Source organism: Castor canadensis, chromosome 15 (genome assembly GCF_047511655.1).
Source record: "Castor canadensis chromosome 15, mCasCan1.hap1v2, whole genome shotgun sequence".
NCBI classification, from domain to species: Eukaryota; Metazoa; Chordata; class Mammalia; order Rodentia; family Castoridae; genus Castor; species Castor canadensis.
The window spans coordinates 31776532-31798231 of NC_133400.1; the positions used below are offsets into that span (position 1 = coordinate 31776532).

Genomic DNA, 21700 nt, shown 5'->3' on the forward strand with positions numbered 1-21700 from the left:
GAGAAAATATAATGCTTTCATAAAGGAGAGCATGTGTGGGTGTGGTTCAGGGCCTAAGGGGACTGAATTTTGACTGATGGGAAAGATTTCAGATTGAATAAACAACAAATGCCAAAACCAAGCACACCACAGATTTGCAGGGGTGGCTACAGAATAGAGCAATAGAAGGATTTTCAAGTAGAAAGGTGATGCCTGATTGGCTTTTAAGAAGTGAATTCTACCATACTAAGAAGAATAGTAAGGGATTAGAGGCAGGAGTGCCTCACCTCTCTCATGGTCATGAGAGTAGATCCATTCACTCACTGGATGTATATTGCATGCCACACCAGTGATACAATAACCATATAGTAGTCCCTGCCATCATTGAGCTTAAGGTCTGCTTCCACTTGTCAGCAAGTCACCTTTGATGCTAATTCATTCTAGTTTCCTCCTTGTTCTGTTAGATTTCTACTTTTTAAACAACAGAAAGCTGTTGTACTAGTTATCCCCCAACCTAAAGACAATTCTCTAGAGATAATAAGAAAAGAAGCTATATCTTTCTTTATATTCCCAATAGCTGACACATTGTCTGAAACTAAATGAATCCTTGAGATATTTAGGAAGTAAAATGAACAAGCATGGGTGGCCTTTAGGACAGGAGTGTGAAAAAAAAATGAAAATGGTAAGAGTAGGTGACAGTGACCTAAGGATGGTGTTAATCAGCTGAGGTAAGTAATATCAGAGGATGAGTGGAGCTGGGGAAGAGGGTCAGCAGAGAGAAGAGACAATGGATTCATTGCTGGCACATTGAGCTGATGTTGTCCATTAGGCAGTTGACGAGCCTCTTCATCTCCAGTCTGCACACGTGATCCAGTTGAACTTTTAATCCACAGGAACATGAACAGAATTGCTCCACTATTGAAAAATAGATTGTCCAGTACCATTAGCCAAAATTTGTAACATTTGAATTAATTCTTTATTAAGACCTTACTTCCCTAGATATGTACTATTAGAAATTTACCCCTTTGGGGATTTATTTTAAGTCAGTTCATAAAGCATCAAATGAATGAAGAAATGTAATATTGATCAGAGACTTGAAAAGATCATATGATAAATATAATGGGTATGGAGAAATACTCAAACAAGATAAAGCTAAATGAGAGAAAATAGCATAAAATATTTTAAATTATTTTATGTCTTTGGCTAATGCAGTGTCCTTTCTTTTGATGTTTGGGTGTTTTTACATTTGCTGTTTGTTTTTTGGCTATGATTCAAGTATCTCCTTTTATCTAGAGTCACCTTTTAAACAGTTGCACATAGTGTTATTTGACAGCTTAAATTAGTTATTATAATAATGCAAGCTTCCATATGGGGATTATATAGTTAATGTATTATTAATAAAATAGCCACTTAGATAAATTTGATTCCTCTGCTGTTTTAAAATTCATTTGTCTCTTCATTAGGTTTTGCAATAGACAATTTTAAATTCCTATCTTCACAAAGTAGAAAGAAGTATAAACCCCTTTTCTCTTTTCATAACTGAATTTTCCTTTAATTCTTTTGTGCAGAAGCATGAATGTTTTCTGACATTCTAAGTTTGTTAAATTCTAAGTTATGCAAAAGATTTAATTTTAAACTTACACCAGAATTATAAAATATATGTATGTACAATATTTTCACAACCACAATACATTTTAAGGGGAAAATAATATCATGTGAAATATTTTCTTTACCATGTAGTCTTCAGCAAGCAGAGACAGGCTTTTCTGAAGTAAGATTAGACAATAGAGCCAACTTCATTTTCTATGCATGTGAGCGGAGAGGGCTTGAGGTTATTAGTTGAAACCGAGTAACCTTTCCAGGCTTTCATCTCTTTCTTTTCAAATTTGAATATGAAAAGCATATTCAAGTCAAAGACCATCACTTTAATGACATTTGGCAGTCATTTGATTTATTAGGTTTTAGAAAAAATTTTCCTTTAAATATTTCATCATACTATGCTAATCCCAGTAATATTGCCAGCTGCAGCCTTGTACCTGTATTAGTGGAGACAGAATGGTGTGGAATTTTCTCTGTCATCCTAGTAAAATTTCCATGAATCTACTGAATAATAAAATAACCTTATTGAAATATTCAGATTTGAGTTTTTAGTTAAAGTATCTTAGAATACATAATAAAAGAAAATGTCTTTTGAAAGAAGGGGATAAAATTACTTCATCAAATATTGAGAGGGTTTGACAGCAATGGAAATTGTTCTTTATGGGGATATTTTTGCAGTAGGGCACTTATACTTTTCAATTTGATTAGTTATACTATATGCTCTGAAATACCTATATAATCACTATGGCGAATTTGCACACTAATACACATTTAACAGTGAATTCCTAAAAGCTAGCCATATAAACAAGTGTTACTTTCATGTTTTTCTAAATATTACTTCAAGTTATATAATTTATGGTGACATGTCTCTGAATCTAGCAAAGAAGAATTTTGACAGGAAAGAGCAAATTTTAAAAAATTATTTTGGTGCTATCTAATTTTTAAATTATCTGTTATTTGAAGTCATTATTCTAGGAGACATTTATGACTCATGATAATGTCTGTGATGACAAAATAAAGGATCAAAGTGAAAATTAAGCAGATATCATCTTAGTTGTTAATTGTGTAAATGTGAAATAAACAAATTGCAAGAAAATATATGTGCTAAAATGGATATAAAGTTTGGTTTCTTTTGTTTGAAAATGTGCTACTTACTGAATGAAATATACTATAGCAGAATATATGAGAATGATGTGTAGTTTCTGCTCTAGTTAATATAGATTCATATAACCACATTTGTTAGCATAATAGTGATAAAGTGTTTAATAGTGATCTCTGAATAATTGAAACTTTCTCAGGTACTATAGATTAAATAAAAGCAGTGGTAAACATGTACTTCATTGCACAGTTTGAAACAAGGCCAACTGATGCTTGTCATTCTAAAAGCAATCTGAGATGAAGATCTCACAGTATTCTCTCCTGATAGACTGCTAGTGGGGTATTTATAGCCTCGAATGTAAATCAGGACACTATTGCCATGACACTGTTAACTTCAAACCCTGGGGCATCAGAATCTCATTCTCTCTCTCTCTGTCGTGAATAATCTATCATGTGTAACATACGGTAGTATACACTGCTTTCCAGAAAAGAAAGCCATTGGCCATCATATATTATTTTAAATCAATAGTGGAAAGAATAAAGGATCTTTTGTTTTGATAGCTTTGTTTCTTTGTTGATTATTGGTTTTGCTTTTTTAGCAGCCATTAGAAAAAATTCGGATTGAGATCATAGCTCTGTGCCTTAATGATTCTCGAATAACCATGGATGACACTATCCAAAGGCTGTTCATTGAATGCCGATTCTACAGTCTTCCTGCTGAAGAGACACCTGTGTCACTTCCAAAACCCCAGAGTGGGCAGTGGGTCTACTATAATTATAGCAATGGTATGTATGATTGATTTTTATATATGTTTATCTTTTTTGACTAAGAAAGAAGCTGAAGAAACATGTTTAGCAAAAAGTTTAATTCTCTAATGTTCATGTAGATTCATGAAAGTCTTGTCAGACTAGATTAATAACAGTCAAACCTGTCCAAGCATTAAGAAAATAAAGTTGAAGTAATACTAAAGTGAAGAGAAGACAAAACAGTGGAAAAGCCGTGTATTTAGTTGTTCCTGCTGTAAGATTAGAAAATGCCACCTAAATCTACAGTTAAGTTTAATTATACAATATGATATTTCAAAGGGCTAAAGTACTAGTTTTTTAATCATATCATTCAAATCATTCAGTAACCTAATGTTTTCTACCTTTCTGATCAGTGTCATCACATAGATGTTTTTACAGTACATACATGTCTCTCCCAGTGTATAGATGTTCAGGGTTATAACTGAGTGGAACGTAGGTTCTTACAATGCCTTCTTGATAAGCCCACACATCATTGCAGCAGGCAGGGTTCGCTCCTAGGGCTTGGAGTATCAATAGTAAGTCAGTCTACTGGACCAACACAGACCCAATTAAATACCCTGTAAGTTCTTAGACCAATCAGTGTAACAAGTTTTTAACAATATTATGTAATCATCAGTATATAATTAGAAAGGGGGAAAATGATCTTATCAGCCTGCTGTGAGTGAAAGTTAAAACTGCTTAGTGTGTTCTCCACAGCCATACCTTAAAACAAATCATGAGGATGGAGTGCTGTGCTACCTTCAGCAGAACAGGCCACCACTAGTTGAACACTGATTTTTTTTCACCACTCCTACAAGCTGCATTTTAAGAAACTTGAATAATCTTGCTTCTATACCAGCAGGATTACAAATGCCCGAGGTAACTTTATTTTTTTTACAACTGAAAATTTTAGAAATATGTTCATTGAGATGGTAATCTGGACTATCCAAAGTACTGGTCCAGTCCTCCCTGTATCCCCGATTCTTACTAATTATGTGAAATTTGTATATGACATTTCAATTTCATGATTCCTTGTTTCTTTTCTAAAAAATAAAGCTCTTTCTAAGATTCCTTCTAGCTGAAATTCTACAATAACAGGTGACTTAAGAAATCACACGTGAAATAAGTAGTATGGTCAGGATTCCTCCTTCTTTTCATTCACTTGATATAAAAGAAGTATTTCCAAAATATTTTCTCCAGCTTCCTAAAGATCCTTAGTTGCAAAGCACCAGAAAAGTAAACCATATCAAAATATTATTAGTAATGAAAGAAATGTTCAATTAATTAATTTTAATGAAGATACCCCAAGAAAAGAGACAAGCTTCTTTGACTTTTGTATTATTCTTAAAAAGGTCAGCAATAGAACGTTTGTTTAGACTAGAAACAAAATTGTTTTTTGGAAGTTGATTGACATTGAGATATCTGGTCATGTAGTAGAACAGGTGTTTCCATTTGCTTAAAGAGCATTGCAAATTCTTCTTTGGATCAAATCTGTGATACATGCTCAAGTGTCCTGAATTTTCTACATTCTCGCATTTTACCAAGGATTGTTAGGAGTTTGTTGGTGGTTGGTGGGTGGGTGGGTGGGTGGTTGGTTGGATGGCTGATTGGTTTTTCCCCTTTACTGCAAGGTATCTTACTATCTAATCGATATTTTAAGGGTCGCTTATATTTCTAATAAAGTAGCCATTTGATAGCAAGTAAACCAATAAACTATTAGAATCATTTATGATAGAATCACTTCAGTAGAACTGTTTACTGTACTTTTCTTCAGCTTTTATTCCTAACTAGTGAGATTTGACTACGTGGAATTTTCAACATTAATTGGAAAGAATTTAAAGGCTATTTATCTGTGGGGAGGGGAGAGGCATATGCTCTGCTTAGAAGCAAACTAGTGCTGTTCTATATTTATTATATCTGAAAAAGCTGAAGTCCTAAGACATCTGCAAGTTTGAGAAATTATTGATAATAACCTTACAGGAAATTTTGGTTTTTTTCATTTAAGTATGACATATTGAAATGTTTATTCTTAAATTACTATTTTTGCATTGTTGTTGCAGGGAGATCTCCTGAGTCTTTGGCTAATAAGCAACTATTTCACCTAATTATTGAAGTGATTTATCATTTACTTGTTACTTAATATAGAAGGTTAATATAATATAGCCTTTTGTCTTCCAAATCTCATTAAATGTTAATGAAAGTTATTTTATTTCCAAACTGACTTTTAAAATCAAATGGAAGAGTTAGAAGAAAATTAGTGCATGCTGTCTCCTGTTTGTCTCCATTAGAAGGGTTAGCTGTGCCTAGCCGTGATTTTTACTCTGCACCATGATTTGAATCTATGCAAAAGGAATTTGAATGCCGAGGTCTAAATTAGGTCCATAAGCTGAGCAGTGCAGACTGGTGATCCCCAGGATTATTCATAATCAGATTCAGTCTTTATGAAGAGGTGTTAATACCAGTTCTGCCTACACATACAAATATATCTTCTTAGGACTACTATCACTGAAAAACTCAAGTTGAATTCACTTGCTAGACATTGGTTGCCAGAATAAAACATTTGTATTTTATTGGGTTTAAGAATTTTGCTTAGAGAATGCTGAGGAAGCAAGAAAATAGTTTGGGGGGGAAATGATTAATGGTAGGTGTGAAGAATGTTGTCTTGCCTGAATAAAGCCTTCTAGGGAATTGACAGTGGGAAGAAAAAAGATTAATGAAATCATCCGAAGTTTTTATGAGACTTATTCAGATCTGGTCCCTTAGTCTCGGAGGATTTGAACAGTATCTTTTGGAAGAATTAAAGTTTAATTCAGAAAATGAAAAGGATGTAGAACATCAGATTTTGTTACTAATGGGAGGAGAAATTTGGCAAAGATAAGGATTATGGGAATGATAATACTTTAATACAAAAATTATCTAAGATTCAAGGTTATCGACCTTTTATAATTAAACCATCTGCATTTCTTCTGGCATATAACATTGATAGAGAACATAAGAATTTCTCCAACCTGCAGTAGTAAGAGCTCTTTCACTATATTTTTGATTGACACAAAAATCATACATTTTATGGGGTACCGTGTGATGTTTCAGTACATGTGTGAAGTTGAAATCAGAGTGAGCCTCTCCACTGAAATACTTATTATTTCCTTGTGGTGAACACGCATTCAAAATCCTTTCCTCTAGCTTTTTTGTATTACACAGTACATCTTTATCTAAATATAAGTTAGTATCCATTGATACCCCTCCCATTTCCTATTCTCCCCCACTTCTGGTAACCACTGTTATACTCTCAGCTTCTATGAGATCAACTTTTTTTAATTCCACGTATACTAGCCTGTCTTATTTCACTTAACAGAATGATTTCTGGTTCCATCCATGTTGTTGCAAGTGACAATATTTCATTCTTTTTTATGTCTGATTGCTATTATATTGGATAAGAGGGACAGTGTTTTTAATGATAGACAACTGATGATCAACTCAACCATTCAAGACTATTTGTATCTTTTTTGAGACATATGCTTTGCATAAGTTTTATGTCAAAGTTTACCAAGACCTAAACAAATGTGATTTCTGATGGAAATGAAAGTTAAATGACTAAACTTTTGAAGAGTTCTGGTACTTTTAATAATTACCAGAATCACTTTTTAAAGGATGTATTTGAAGTATTGCTATTATAAAAAAAATTAACCATCTTGTATTTCAGAAAATTAAATGAATCATGATATTCAAAGTATCATGGGATGATGGCAAATACAGGTGGCAAAAGTGTCACTGTTTCCCACAGTATTCGACACTGGTCCCATTTTAAAATAGTGCAAAGGAATGTTGCTCTAAACAACAGTTCTCTATTTGTGTATCTGACCAGCAGCAGCAACTAGGAACATGTTGGAAATACATATTCTCAGACTCTACCCAAAGCCTACTGGTTCAGAAACTCTGACATACAGATCAGGAATCTGCATTTTCACGGGCCACTGAGGGATTGCGATGTGCATTAAAGACAGAACCACTGGGCTGAATTAAGATGCCCATTTGCATTGTGCAAACAGAAGAGCCATAATTCCAGTTTGGTACACTTTTGGAGAACTAAGCTTAATTCATAAAGAGCTAGAATTTTTTTCCAAAAGGGTGTTTTGAAAAGTTTTCAGCCAAAAAACTTGATTTAATTCACTTGAACTAACCTTTGTATAATTATCTCTAACATGTGAGTCATCCTGGTTCTTTTTCTTTGTTTTGTTTCTGGTTTTTTTGTTTGTTTGTTTGTTTGAGACAGGGTCTCACTATACATAGCCCAGTCTACTCTAGAAGTCAATATGTAGCTCAGGCTGGCCTCAAACTTACTGTTCTCCCTCCTCAGCCTGGGACTACATATGTGTACCACTACACCTGCTCAGCCTGGTTCATAGCCCAAGTGATTACAGTAGATGTTTGAGTGTTGTACCTTGTACATAAACATCACTCAATAAATGATGGGCTAATCATTATTTTTATCTTGGTTAAGAGAACAGGAAATGCATTGTACAGGCCAGCTGGAAGAAGCAGACCCACAGTAATCCTCAACTCCATCATTTTGTTGGGTTTTTTTTTTCTTTTACCATTTTTAATGATAAAAGATTTTTTTAAGGTTAAACATAAAATTACCATATGTTTCAGCAATTCCACCTCTGTATAAATAAAAGAATTAAAAACACAAGCAAATATTGATATACCCATGTTCACAACAGTCAGAAGGTAGAAACAAATGAAATGTCCATCAAAGAATGCATGAACAAACAAAATGTGATGTATCCAAACAAGGGAATATTATTCAATCTTAAAATGGAACTAAATTTGATATATGCTACAACATGGATGAACACTGATGTTAAGTGAAATAAAGTAGACACAAAAGGACAAATACTGTAAGACTCCATTTACATGAAGTACCTGGAATAGTCAAATTCATTGACAGAAAGTAAGGTAATAATTTCTAGAGACTGAGAATGAAGAGTTGTTGTTCTGTAGGTACAGAGTTTCAGTTTGGGATGATGAAAAAGGTTTGGAGATGGATAGTAGTGATGGCTGTAACAACAATGTAAATGTATCTAATGCCAATGCACTGTTGCTTAGCTTAAAATAGTAAATTTTATGTGATGTATATTTTACCACAACTTTAAAAAAATTTAAACCATTGAAATTCATCAAAACTGGTCTAGGGCCAGGAGCCAGTGGTCACACCTGTAATCCTAACTGCTCAGGAGACAGAGATCAGGAGGATCACAGTTCGAAATCCAGCCTGGATAAATAGTCCACAAGACCCTGTTTCAACAACAACAGCAACAGCAACAAAAAGGACTGGTGGAGTGGTTCAAGATGTAGACCCTGAGTTCAAACCCCAGTACCACCAAAAAAAGAAAAAGTCTAGCATTAATTGAGAGACCTTTTATTTGGATGCTGGACCTTGAAATTCAGGTTTTTTCAATTCAAAGAAAATATTTATATAGCAAAGACTCTAAGTAACGATGACATAATAGGTAAACAGTCAATGTCAAGACACAAATAGGTCGGAAAAGCTCTTGATAACTAAACATTGTTTCATTCAACCTTAGCCTTTTTTTTTTAAGTCACTGCAGTTAGTTGCCCTTGTCTTCAAATGGTATATACCAGTATGGCATAAGAGTTTTAGAACTCAGAAGTAAAAGAGGGGATAGTATATCACATCTTAAATTATTGATTAACAGTAAAACCAAAATCTCAAGACTGGAGGCATAGATCAAGCAGTAGAGTGTCTGCCTAATACGTGTGAAACCCTGAGTTCAAACCCCAGTACCACCAAAGGAAAAAAAAAAAAAACTCATTTGAAAAAATAAAAAAGTTCCCATTTAACCTAGTATATTGTCAGTGTCTTAAAAAATGAAGAACTGTTGCCCAGCACTGGTGGAACTCATCTGTTAACATGACTTTTTGGCATTGGTAGTAAAACAAAATTCTCTGGACCCTTTGGCTTTATAGACTTCTGTAAATCTCTGTAACCCATATAATGAGTCACATACATTAATATGGTATTGTGCAAGGAGCAATGAGCCAGGAGGTGCTGTTTGACCTTGGTTCTTCACAGTGGGTTATTTAGCTTGTTTACTGTGTCTTCGGGATCCCTACTTCTGTGGAACCACTAACTCGTCCCTACATAGACATCCTTATGTCTCCCATTCCATGTGGCTACCTTAGCACTTGGGCCCATGTTTGCCCTTGGTTAATATTTCATTGTAATTTGGAATTAAACTAAACTTGTCCAGGGAAACACGTATCAGTATGAAATCTGTTTACTCCCAGGGGAACCTGAGGAGAGCTAGCTTTAGTATTGTCATGGTATCTTTTACCCTATGTATATTTTTGATAGGGATAATGTCTAAGTCAAGATCTGGTCACAGGGGAGCTCTTATGTCCAGAATAGTATCTGAAAAAGGAATGTCTTCAGAAGCTAAGGCATGGCTGAAAGTCTGCCAAGCTGAGGAAAAAAAGAATCAGAATAAAAATTCAGTGTTCACACTCTGAGATGCCATTTCCCAAAGTGCAGACACCTACTTACAGTGTCAAGTACCCATGGTCTTCCTGGTGGTACTTCAGCTAGTCATCTAATCTCCTGTTTCAACTAAGTGGAGTCTGGCCACATTTCCGTGTGACAGCACGTACCTTTACAAACCAAAGACAGACTTCACACCCTAAAAAGCCTCTCTCTCCCTTCCTCCACCCATGCCCAGCAGACATCAGCTGTGGATTTTCTTACCCCATACACTAGATGCTCTTTTATTGCATGTTGTGGCAGGAGAGAAGGATTAAATTACTGAGGCTGTCAGAAAGGACAGGCACTCTGCCATATATTATCATTATCACTCGCTTCTTGGGTGAAAGAAAATGCAGTAAATCCCTCAAATACAAAGCAATAAAGACTGCTGGCTTTTACTGTCATGACTGCCAGTGCCATTAACAGGCGGTGACAGTGATATGGCACTCTTAGATGTTGCTTGTATCTTTTCTGACAGTGTGCACATAAACCTGCCAGTGACATGACATTAGATCACATGACTATTCAGATTTGATTCTGGTTTCTGGAGCTGTTTTCTTTTCCCAGGCATATAAGTGTGGTAGCATGACTTGTGTCTTTCAAAACAGGTATTTGTAAAAATACAGAATGGTCCTAATGTAGCATATCCCTGAGTGACTTCTTTTTGTGCATTTTTTTCTTTTGGTATAGTGATCTACATGGATAAAGAAAACAACCAAGCCAAAAGAGACGTCTTAAAAGCTATTCTGCAAAAACAAGAAATGCCTAACCGAAGGTATATTTAAACAATTTAAATTGTCTGATGGTTTATATAAAGCATATCTCTGTAGCATGATGTGGTTAAATAAAAGGAGGCTGGCACAAGATGAGGTATCACAACACCTGGGCTCTCTGACTTACCCCATGTCCTTGAATTGAGTACATGACCTCTCTGGGTCTCTTTCCTCCTACAGCTATAGTGACCGTGCCTACCATACAGAGTAACTATGAGGATCCAGAAGTAGTTCTTTGAAGACCAAAAGACTGAATTATATAGAAAGTATCACACTGCTCTTCAAGTGTACTGAAAACCATGGAGCAGATCGAAAGGAAGAGTCATGTGCTTGGGTAGAAATTCTTGTCCATCACCTACTTACTGTCTGACCTTGGAAAAATCACATAACTGCCCTGTGTTTTGTTTTCTTCATCTGTAAAATGAAGATGATAATCCCATGGAGGGTTATTGTAAGGATTAAGTGAGATAACTTATGAGACACAGGCCTAAGAGTAACTGAGACATAGCAAGTGCACACAGTAAGTGCTCATTGCAATCATTATAGGTAGTAGTGAGTTTGTAATAGCGGTTCAACCTCTCAGGTAACTTGTATTATACTATCATTATTTTATAATTCATATTAGTTTTTAATGTGCTTTTTTTTTAAATTTGAGTAGGAAACTTTGAAATTCTGATTCAGTAGAAAAAAATAAATCTTATCTTGAGCGGTTGTCTAGGTGCTACTTTACCCCTGAGCTGATTTGCTCCAGTGACCCTTTGCTGGCCTAGGTAGGCCCTTTCTCTCACCCTTGTCCTCTCTCCTTGCCTTTGTGGCCCTGGAGTGCCACAGCCTCTCAATGTCTTAAAAATAGTCATCTTTGCAATTCAAGTTCTTGCCTTTCCAAGAGGCCATTAAGTGAATGGTAAAGACATTGTTTTTTGTTTGGGGAGGAAGGGAAGGAATGTTTGTTTGTTTGTTTTTATAAGACAGAGTCTCATGCTGTAGCCTAGACTGGTCTCAAAGTCTCCATCCTCCTGCCTCAGCCTTCCAAGGGCTAAGATTACGAACATACTCCACAAGCCAGCTTAAGACATTCTGTTTTTCAAAAGAGCTCCTAAACTCACATTTCCCTTCTATTTTAAGAAGAAAGATTGAGATTCTTAATTTTTGGGATGTGAGAGTAGCTTTTTCAGTAGCTCCTTGGAATATATTTATACTTTGGATCTCAGTTTCTGCATCTGTAAAAGGGGTGGGGAGCCCTGCAATCAGCCTGAGGTTCTGCTTTTCCTAGGGTGGTAATCACTCAACTTTCAAGGCCCTGTCAAAACCCCAGCTCCCAGGATTATCCCAAACATCACCAAAACATGACAGCATTGGCCGTGGCTTTGCTCCGTGAGCCTACAGAGCCAGTGATACTGTCCAAGCAGAGTTCCCATGCACAAGTCCTGGGCTGGGATTTGGTCCTCTTTGTCTGCATCTGTGTCCTCAAGTGATAGAGTGCATCTGTGTCCTTGTTTCTGGAATGGTAGAGATTATAAGTAGCACTCCTCCTTGGGAGATAACAGTTTTGTTTCCTTAAAAGTTTGTTTTTGTTTTTGTTTTTTAACATTAAAAGCCAGGCTCTGCTTTCATTTTTGTCTGCCTTTCCTCAGAAGACTCATTTATTTGTACCAGAATAGGTAAAAACCTTAAAGAGCCTATAGTGACTGTAGGGACTCCTATCCTCCCATCATTGCCTCTCTAAAAATGTCCAAGGGCCCCAAAGAGACATAAACATTCATGTCATTTTTTAGAAAAATCTAAAGAAGTATCACAGGCAGGAAGTGACTGACCCCAGGCTAACAACTGTTGATTGAGCACCCAGAGTGCTGACCTCCATGGCAGAGGATGACCTTTGCCATCCTGAGGGAAGATGGGTGACATTTGCATCTTCCCATAGCCACAGCCAATGGTTGACTCAGCCAGTGTTCTCACCTTCTTAAGTACTCAGAGATCACATTACTTCACATGACTTAGAGTAGCACCTAGTTTATGAGAACTCGTTTTCTCAGACAGCAATTGTGATAACTTATAGCCACAGCTAGTGTCTGGCCAGTCTTCTGGACATGTCTAAAGTTTAGACATTGTGTAATGAATTGTTATAGTGCTTTTTCGTGCAGCCCCATCCCACCATGTATTTGGAAACATACAAGTCTCACTTTAAAAGAGAAGTATCACTACAATGGGACTTTAAAATTATTTACCTGGAAGTCATGGTTTGGACACGGATTCAAAGTTCCTTTTTGGTTTCACTTTTTTCCCTTTAGCAGTGTTCTACTAAATAGATCCACAACTGAGAAAAACTATAATAACAAGTAAACAAATAAACCCATTACATATTGTGATAATTAGTAACAGAAAATTGAACAAGTTAAATGTTTAAAGAGAAAATAACAGAAGGCAAAACTGAGGAGTAAGGATTCAAGCTGATTTATGAAAGATGAGAGGACCTGATCAAGTCACAAGAGCCAGGGCAGACAGTTCCAGACTGGAGGAATTGCAAGCGCAAAGGAAGATGCTGAGGGTGTTCCAGGGCCAGGCAGGGAGGGTTGGCAAGACTGCTTTTGTAGTGGTGGAGCATCCAGGAGGGTCTCTTGATGTTTACACCTCCATAGGGGTGCTTGGTCTTAGACTCTACAAGTCATGGAACAAGACTCCACGTTTGTTCTGGCAAGGTTAAAGTTAAGATACTGGGGGGGGAGGCAGCAAACTGGTTTTACTTTTTAAATAATAGTGAACTTTCCTGCATTTGAACCTGATTTTATAGCTTCTTCATCTTTCTTCCTTCTTTCTTCCCTCTCTCCTTCCCTCCGTCTCCCTCTCTCCCTCTCTCCCTCTCTCGTTCTCTTTCTCTTTCTCTCTCTTTCTCTTCTCTCTCTTTCTCCTCTCTCTCTTTCTCTCCTCTCTCTCTCTCTCTCTCTCTCTCTCTCTCTCTCTCTCTCTCTCTCTCTCTCTCTCTCTCTCTCTGTGTGTGTGTGTGTCTCTCTCTCTCTCTCTCTTTCTTTCTTTCCTTCCTCTTTCCACTGGGTCTTGTATGTTACCCAGGCTCAAGAGATCCTCCTGTCTCTGTCTCCCAAGTGCTGGGACACGAGGTACACACCACCACCCCAGTTTTATTTTTAGTATCTTCTTTTGCTTTCTACAGAATTTAAACCAGAAATACTGCATTTTAACATTTCTAACCCTTTCTCTGGAATTTGAAATTTTTTTCCTCTCCTTTGGTGTCAGAATTCTCATATATTCAGTGAAGGTAATAGTTTACATTTATAAAGTGATGCAAATATGATCCTTAAATATGAGTGTTTTATATATATATATATATATATATATATATATATATATATATATATATATATATATATATATAAAAGATACATAAAACACATGAAAATAATACTGTTACAGTAGAACCAAGGAGGGTTGGCCTCCATCTTCTCTGTATGTCTTGTATTGTTAAATGTGTATCACATACTTCTTTTAATTCTTCCTCTTCCGAGCACATTCATTTTAGGACAACTTCTTTCATCAGCACTTTGTTTAATTGAGTAAATACAGTTAGTGTATAATTTGGGAATCTAAGTTCCATTTGAAACATACTTTCCATACTGTCTTTTTCCTCTCCCTTAGAAATAGTGAAGCATAAGCAGCTCTGCTTAGAGTTAAAATGGTAATAGTAAAAGAACAAACATTCACTCAGTGCTTACTGTGTTCCAGACACTGTTTATGTGTATCATCTCATCTGATCCTCACAAGAACCCTTTGATACAGTTATAAGTATCTCCACTCTTCACATAAGGAAAATGAAATCAAGAGAGGTTAAGTTATTTTTCCCAGGTCACACAGCTAAATAAGTAAGAAAACAGGAATGTGAATGAAGAATGGATGACCTCATCCACTCCATCTATCCTACACGTCATATAAAATATCCATTTTACCCACTTGAACACCAGGATCTGCACTCTTCATAATTATTTTGTAAGGAATGAAATGCTGAATGTTTACATTTAACAAATTGGTTAAAAATATTGCCATGTTTATAAGCATTTGGAAAGGATTTTATTTGTACTTTTTAAGGCATGATTTCTCAGAGACCTAAGTTTTTATGTTTCTTGTTTTGTTTTGATTTGGAATAGATACATTTCAAAAAGTTTAAAGTGGTAACATTTACAAGCATCCGTGGTTTAAGCTTTGCTGCCAAGACATATCAAAAGAGTACTTAACTGAAATTCCTGTCATTGGTCAATCCAAGTGTGTTTGGCCCTAGCACAAGCCACTAATTCAAATCAGTTCCATCAGAACCCTACAATTATGTCTCTAAAAGTAAAATAAAGCTCGGATTGTATGATTGTAAGTTAAAGGATTGCTGAAGTAATACAAACATTTGATATAGCTGTTGGACAGAGCTGTATCTTTATCTAACATGACTCAGAATGTTACCCAGGGAGCTCCATCTCTGAATTTCATAAAACACATACAGTTGGTTACGCTGCCAACCCCAGAAAGTGTTTCTACAGCATTTCTGTAGAAAATGCTGATTGTGTAAGCTACACAGTCTTTATTCACTTTGTCCTTTTAGTCTTAAAAGTAGAGGTATCAAAATATGGTTAGATATTGTGTAATGGAGTGAATCTGGTGCTTCCTTTACCCAGACATTTTCCTAGATTGTAGAGAAAAAGGCCAGTTGGTGCTTAGAAACTCGAGGTGGCATTCATTTGAAGTTGTAAGAGTTGGTATGAGAGCTCAGCTGACCCTGTGTAACTTTCTTTGTATTGGGATCACTGGAAGCATGAAGACTTCCTCCCTGGGAATCAGCACCTGGGTGAGAGTCTTCTGTCATGGTGACTTGTACATGGTGGTGATTTTCTCTGTCCTTGACCTTGCAGCATTCGATTCACCGTGGTCAGCGACCCCCCAGAGGATGCACAGGATCTGGAGTGTGAGGATATTGGCGTTGCTCACATCGACCTTGCCCATGTGTTTGAGGAAGGACAAGACATCATGGAGCAGAATATTGATGGTATGAGTGGAATTGTGCTCAGTTTGCCCATCCAACATTTGTAAAAGTCAAAACTCTATTACCTTCTTCCTGCTGGATACAGGGGAGGTGATCCATGCATTAGTCAAATCCTTTGCAACTCAGGCTGTTTCTGTTGAAGCCAGAATTCTCTCTATATACCCTCCTCCTCTGCCCTCTCCCTCTGCCTTCCTTTGACTGTAAAATAATTAATTAAGCTTTACAGGAATTGTTCATTTTTTAGAGGGGGAGTAGAAATTGTTTGGTTTTTAGTCTTGTTTATGGAAGCCACATTTTGGCTAAGGCACTTGACCCTTACGTGTGTTACCCTGCTTATGTTCATGGAAGCCTCACTTCACCCAAGGCATTCAGCCTTCAGCTTGTTATTGAGTGATTATGGTAATGTCTTTCTCACCATTTCTCTCTAATTCAGTGTTGCAATCCAGTGACACAGTCACTCAAGTAACTCTGGGAAGTTTGAGTCACTTATTTCCCAGCAAGATTCCAACAGGAGGAAGGGATTCCTGACAAAATGTGCTGTCTTGGATTTTCACTTCATAGGTGTGATTCCCAGCAGTGCTCAATGTTTGTCTTCTATTCTTAGCTAACAGATTTACATATGATGAAGGAACTGTTTTTTATAAAAGAGACTTTTTACAATAAAAATCAAAGGAGGCCTGAGCTATGTACAGTAAGTGGAGAGATGTGGCTGATTCCTAGTCTCTCATTTGTTAACTTAGCAGAGCCATCTCTGAGAAAATGTTCATGGCCTGTTCGCTTGTTCATGCATGCATTCAACAAACACTTATCTGAACACCTCCTAAGTCCCTGATATTCTGTTCACCATGGTTCTTTGCAAGGCTGCTTGTCCTGGATTATGTGTCAGGTGTTCAAAAGTCAGGATCAAACCAAATAATTCTCCAAGTTAGACCAGACCAATGAATTAGAAGCCTGCTCTGAAATCTTCATGAAGTGTACTTCTCTAACCTATGCCAGTGGATTACAACTTTAGCACAGAAAAAAAAAGATTAAAATATTACTGTTTTATATATATTCATATATATATAAAACAGTAATATTTTATATATCCTGTTAAAGACTCTCAGGACCAGGAGAGTCTGGCAAAACTCTCTGCTCTATAGTCTGGGTATCCTCTTGCCATCAGCTCTATTTAGCAGTCCATCCTCTGTGAGACCACAGGGAACACTGGACTCGCATTCATGGCCATGTCTGGGAAGCACGTCATATTATGCCATGAGTCAAATGCTTTGTTCTGTGTCACATAGAAACAAGCAGTCCCCAGGAAGAAGTGAAAACTTGAAGGAATAGGCAAGGCACCACTGGGCCACTGTGCTTTCCCCAGCTGCCCATTTCTGCAGCTTAATTTTCCTTGAAGGTTTCCTCACAAATGTTCTTTTAGTTAAAACACATATAGCTGGATGTGATAGTGCATGCCAGAAGTTCCAGCTATCCAGGAGGCCAAGGCAGGAAGATTACTAAACCCCAAGAGTTTGAGGCCAGCCTGGTCAACATAGTTAGACTCTGTCCTTAATTAAAAAAAAAAAAAACCCACACACATTGTTAAAGTTCAAGAAAAACCACAAGGAATATAAACAGAAAACTACAAACTTACAAAGTCCAGGATTCTGACCCTAGGTCATTAGCAAGTGTCATTGTCCACAGAGGAATGAGTCTTAGATACTAAATTGGCATCCCACCTGGCCATGCTCAGAGAAACCCAAGTCTTTAAGTCAAGTAAGCTATCTGTGAGACACCACTGAGAGTAGGGGGCCCTCTCCTAAGAAGAGCCCACATACACACAAAAAGTCCATGGATCTCAAGCCAGTCCACAGACCTTAAGATTCGTGGGCCTGCCATTTTAATGTTTCCTAACTTCACATAAAACCTACTTCAGATGGAATGTTTTCTTTAGAAAGATAAGTAACCAATCCAAATTATATTATGTAACATCTTTACAGTGGTTTGCCATTGTGAAATTTGTTATTCACACTGTTTGTTGGAACACAGTCTGCTTCATTGTTATGTCTTAATCCCATTTAGACTTTTTATTTCTTACTCAGAAATTCTGATTGTGTGGGAGTCATAATCTTACAGTGTTTTTGCTAGTTAAACTTCAGGACTAGATCATTAGTTTTGACTCCACAAACAAAATGTACACACTATCTATAATATTCATTTTCATGTACATATGACAGGGTTTTGTTTTTTAGATTTCTGACATGTCGGTGGATTTTGGGCTTTTACAGAGCTATTTCATCTTAATGATTGTTTCAGCTAGCCTACCTCAAGGAAAACCTGAAGAATGATACTGACATTTGCCTGCTATTTTCTCCCTAGTTTTTGACGCCCGAGCAGATGGTGAGCGCATTGGCAGGCTCCGGGTGACAGTGGAAGCCCTCCACGCCCTCCACTCAGTCTACAGGCAACAGCAAGAGCATTTGGAGGCTTGAAGGAACCACTCTAGAGGCATCTCCTACTTCTGAGTAAATGCCCACATGAAGCCACGATGAGATTTCCTGTAATTACTCTGGTGTATACAATCTATAATTCATGGGGCACTTGAGGAGGGGGCTGGGTTTGAGCTTGAAATGTTTGAGTTTTTGTATAGTTTTTCATTTGTTTATTTTTCTATTCCCTCCTTGCCATGACTGCTAACCCTCAGGATGTAAGTTCTCTGTGATGGGTAACACCTCAATAATTTGTACCTACGTGATAACATGAGAAAGTCTATTTGCATTTTCAACATTTTCCTAGGAAGAACTGAGATACAATTTTCATTTTTATTTTTAATAAGCAAAAGCATAAATCTTGGAAAACCTATGAAAAAAGAAATACTTTTATGTTATCCCTAATCGTTCCAAAAGTCTATTTGCATTTTCAACATTTTCCTAGGAAGAACTGAGATACAATTTTCATTTTTATTTTTAATAAGCAAAAGCATAAATCTTGGAAAACCTATGAAAAAAGAAATACTTTTATGTTATCCCTAATCGTTCCACTAAGTGAAACGCCTATGATTAGCCTCATTAAGAGTTTTATACTGTGAAGATTTTATTAGAGGCAATCTATGAAAATTACTTGGATTAATGTGTTAATCTTCCTCTTTAAAATGCTAATATCCATTCTGTGCACATTAAAGCTCAGTATGCATTTTCCTTGATGCATGCAGTTTCTATCAAATATAAAGAAGAAGATTTGGCACCAACTTCCCAATTACTGTAAGTTATTTGTTTTTATTTCTTAAAAATCATAACTATTACTATTTTATTGCATTCATCTATTGTAGTGATGACATGGGACCCAGGGGTATATGTATATAAAGAAGAAATAGAGGGGTGGATGGCCAAATGGATGTGAAACTCATACTTTGAAAACTTAGCCTATGGCATAGAAATGATTTAAAAATATGACTCAAATTCTGCTATGCTTAGGTAGACCTGAAAGGAGTATCTTTTTATCATTTCTTTAAACTTACATCAAGCTTATACAATGCTAGGATGTATCTGGATAACCAGGTCCTCAAAAAGCAGCTCAGAAAGTTAATTTTCTAGCTTTTACCCAATCTCACTGAGGATTTAATTGATATTTTTAATGGAGCTGTGAATCAATGCTGCAAAGGAATTGTCTCTAGAGGTCTAGGATATAATACATTTCATTTTTTAATTTACTTTTTTATTTGTCATTTTCTTCAAAGGATTTTTATAGGCTGTGGGTTTTCACTGTTTGCAAACAGGCTATGTTCCTTTTTAAGCATATGTAAGGTATTCAGGGAGATAAGTAATTTATTAAAATCTACCTAATTTGCCGTGATATATTAAATCTCTGCTTCAGTGATCACAGACCATTTCATTTAGAGAATTAGGCATTCCCTCTTTGTGTGATTAAAGCTCTGGAAAATGAGTTCTTTGCTCCTATTTGTGAACATTCAAAGCCTGCTAATGGCAAGAAGATGGAATAGATTATGAGACAATTCATTACAGTTCAACAGGGAAAAAAAGCAGCTATAATGCAAAAATGCAAGTATGAATATCTGCATATAGTTTGAACCATCTGTGCTCTAATGGCTTCAATAATGACTCTCGTCTTTAGGAGGCTTTGAAATGACATCCATACAATATTAATTTGTTGCTATACATTGTGGGACCAGTAGAGTATGATCTGACCACAGAAATCTATAAATTTTGTCTATACCATTGGGCCTCCCTGTCCTGGAGCCTGCCATCTCCAAAGGGGAATCTTGCTCTCATCAAACTCTGCAAATCTTTCTAACAACTCATTCCTCTGGAACCTTCTAAAGACCACAAACATCTGCAGACAAAACTGTTCCAATCCTAGTAAACAACCACATGTTTGTTGTCACTTCAGCTGGCTCTGAGCTCATCTTTTTGGCCTCTCTTTCTAGCTTTCTTTGGCTTTGTGCAGTTACAGTGTCATTAAGGCCCATAATATTCTCTGCAGTAATTTAAAACAGCCAGATTATACTCTGGGATTAACTGAGTGGTTTTTGAGACATTTATTGTGGTATTCTCCCAGGAGGTTTGTATTATTGTTTTAAAATGTTACATCCCAAATTAAAAACCCTTTCTGCAGAGAGAAGAACTGGATTGTGTTGACTTTTAAGGTCTTTAAGTGAAGAAGGGAATTTTTTTTACCAGAAAACTTCTGAGAGCTAATCAGTTGTTTAGAATCCATACCTCAGATAGGATTAGGAAATTAGTCATTTCTCTGACACTCATGTTTACTGTAATATTAAAGATTTATTTTCTAGTTTTAAAATACCTTCAAAACTCTTGCAAATTTTCAAAACACTCGTTTTCACATGGAACAACTACCAACACTTTTTGAGGTGGACAAGTTGTATTGAGTGCTCTCATATGGAAATTCATTGGGATTATTTGCTTTGTTTTGTTTTGTGAAGCTCACCACCTTTTGGATTAAAGAGTGACGGTTTTCTCTCAGTAAGCCCAGCTTGATCTGTAAAGGGTGGCCGAGGCGTGGGGCTGCTAGTGGCAGCCTTCCCCATAGATTCACCCATTTAAGGTGAGGCTTTTGTGAAGTCACAGCTCTCAGTGTAACTGCAGAGTACACTCAGCACTTTTTTGGGGCTGTAATGCTTTTAGTTTGGAAGTATAAATAGAGATGTGATGTGGCATGTGGGAGAGTATATTTTACATGGTTTTTTGCCTACTGTGGTAGAAATGTCAAATTCCCAGCCACTGTCATGAGAAGCAGTTGACAAAAATAAGTTTTATGGTTTACAGTGTGGTTTATGGAGAGAACATTTCTCCTCACTCTCGGTTTCAACATGTTTTCTAAATTATCATGGTTTGTTGCCATTTAACTTAAATTAGTTTTTTTAAGAATAAATACAGAATATGTTTAATCAAATAAAGAAAGGCCACATTGAAATTCTGCTGTTCCTGCCATTCATTTGTTACCACAAAGCACAAATAATTTCTATGTGTGATGGAGAAGAATGGGTTGGGAAGTGGTCATGTGACTTAGGAGGGTCTGCATACACCCATGTTCCCACAACAAAACATAAATTATTTTAGTAATCTGACATCAAGAGCTGTGACAATGAAAACCAGTTCTTACACATGTTCTAACAAGAATCTGATTAACATTTTTGTGAAAATGGAAAATAACTTTTTTAGTCAAACTGGCACTATTGCTGAATTTAGAATGATTTCCTTATGTACTAAATAGCAAAATGTGAATCATGTCTGTGAACAAATATGAGAATAAAATGCCATCTTTGTGTAATACAAAACAACCAAAGGAGAGCTTTGGGGATATAAAATTATTGAGTGATTGACACTATCGGGATGATAATTCATCCCCAACGATGAGAGTACATTTTAA

At 36.5% G+C, this 21700-nt stretch overlaps 1 protein-coding gene across 3 annotated transcripts in view; it reads left to right on the top strand.

Moving 5' to 3' along the window:
- Positions 1–21244, top strand: part of Rpgrip1l (RPGRIP1 like) — a 103714-nt gene extending 82470 nt beyond the window's left edge. For 2 of the 3 annotated variants that reach the window (XM_074055987.1, XM_020157660.2), the window contains 4 exons: positions 3276–3462; positions 10697–10781; positions 15684–15817; positions 18173–21244. In XM_074055987.1, the coding sequence (XP_073912088.1) occupies positions 3276–3462; positions 10697–10781; positions 15684–15817; positions 18173–18285 (519 nt within the window). In that variant the 3' untranslated portion in view covers positions 18286–21244. The remainder of the gene's footprint in view (positions 1–3275; positions 3463–10696; positions 10782–15683; positions 15818–18172) is intronic. The other variant, XM_074055986.1, reaches the window with a different exon arrangement.
- The last annotated feature ends 456 nt before the right edge of the window (positions 21245–21700 follow it).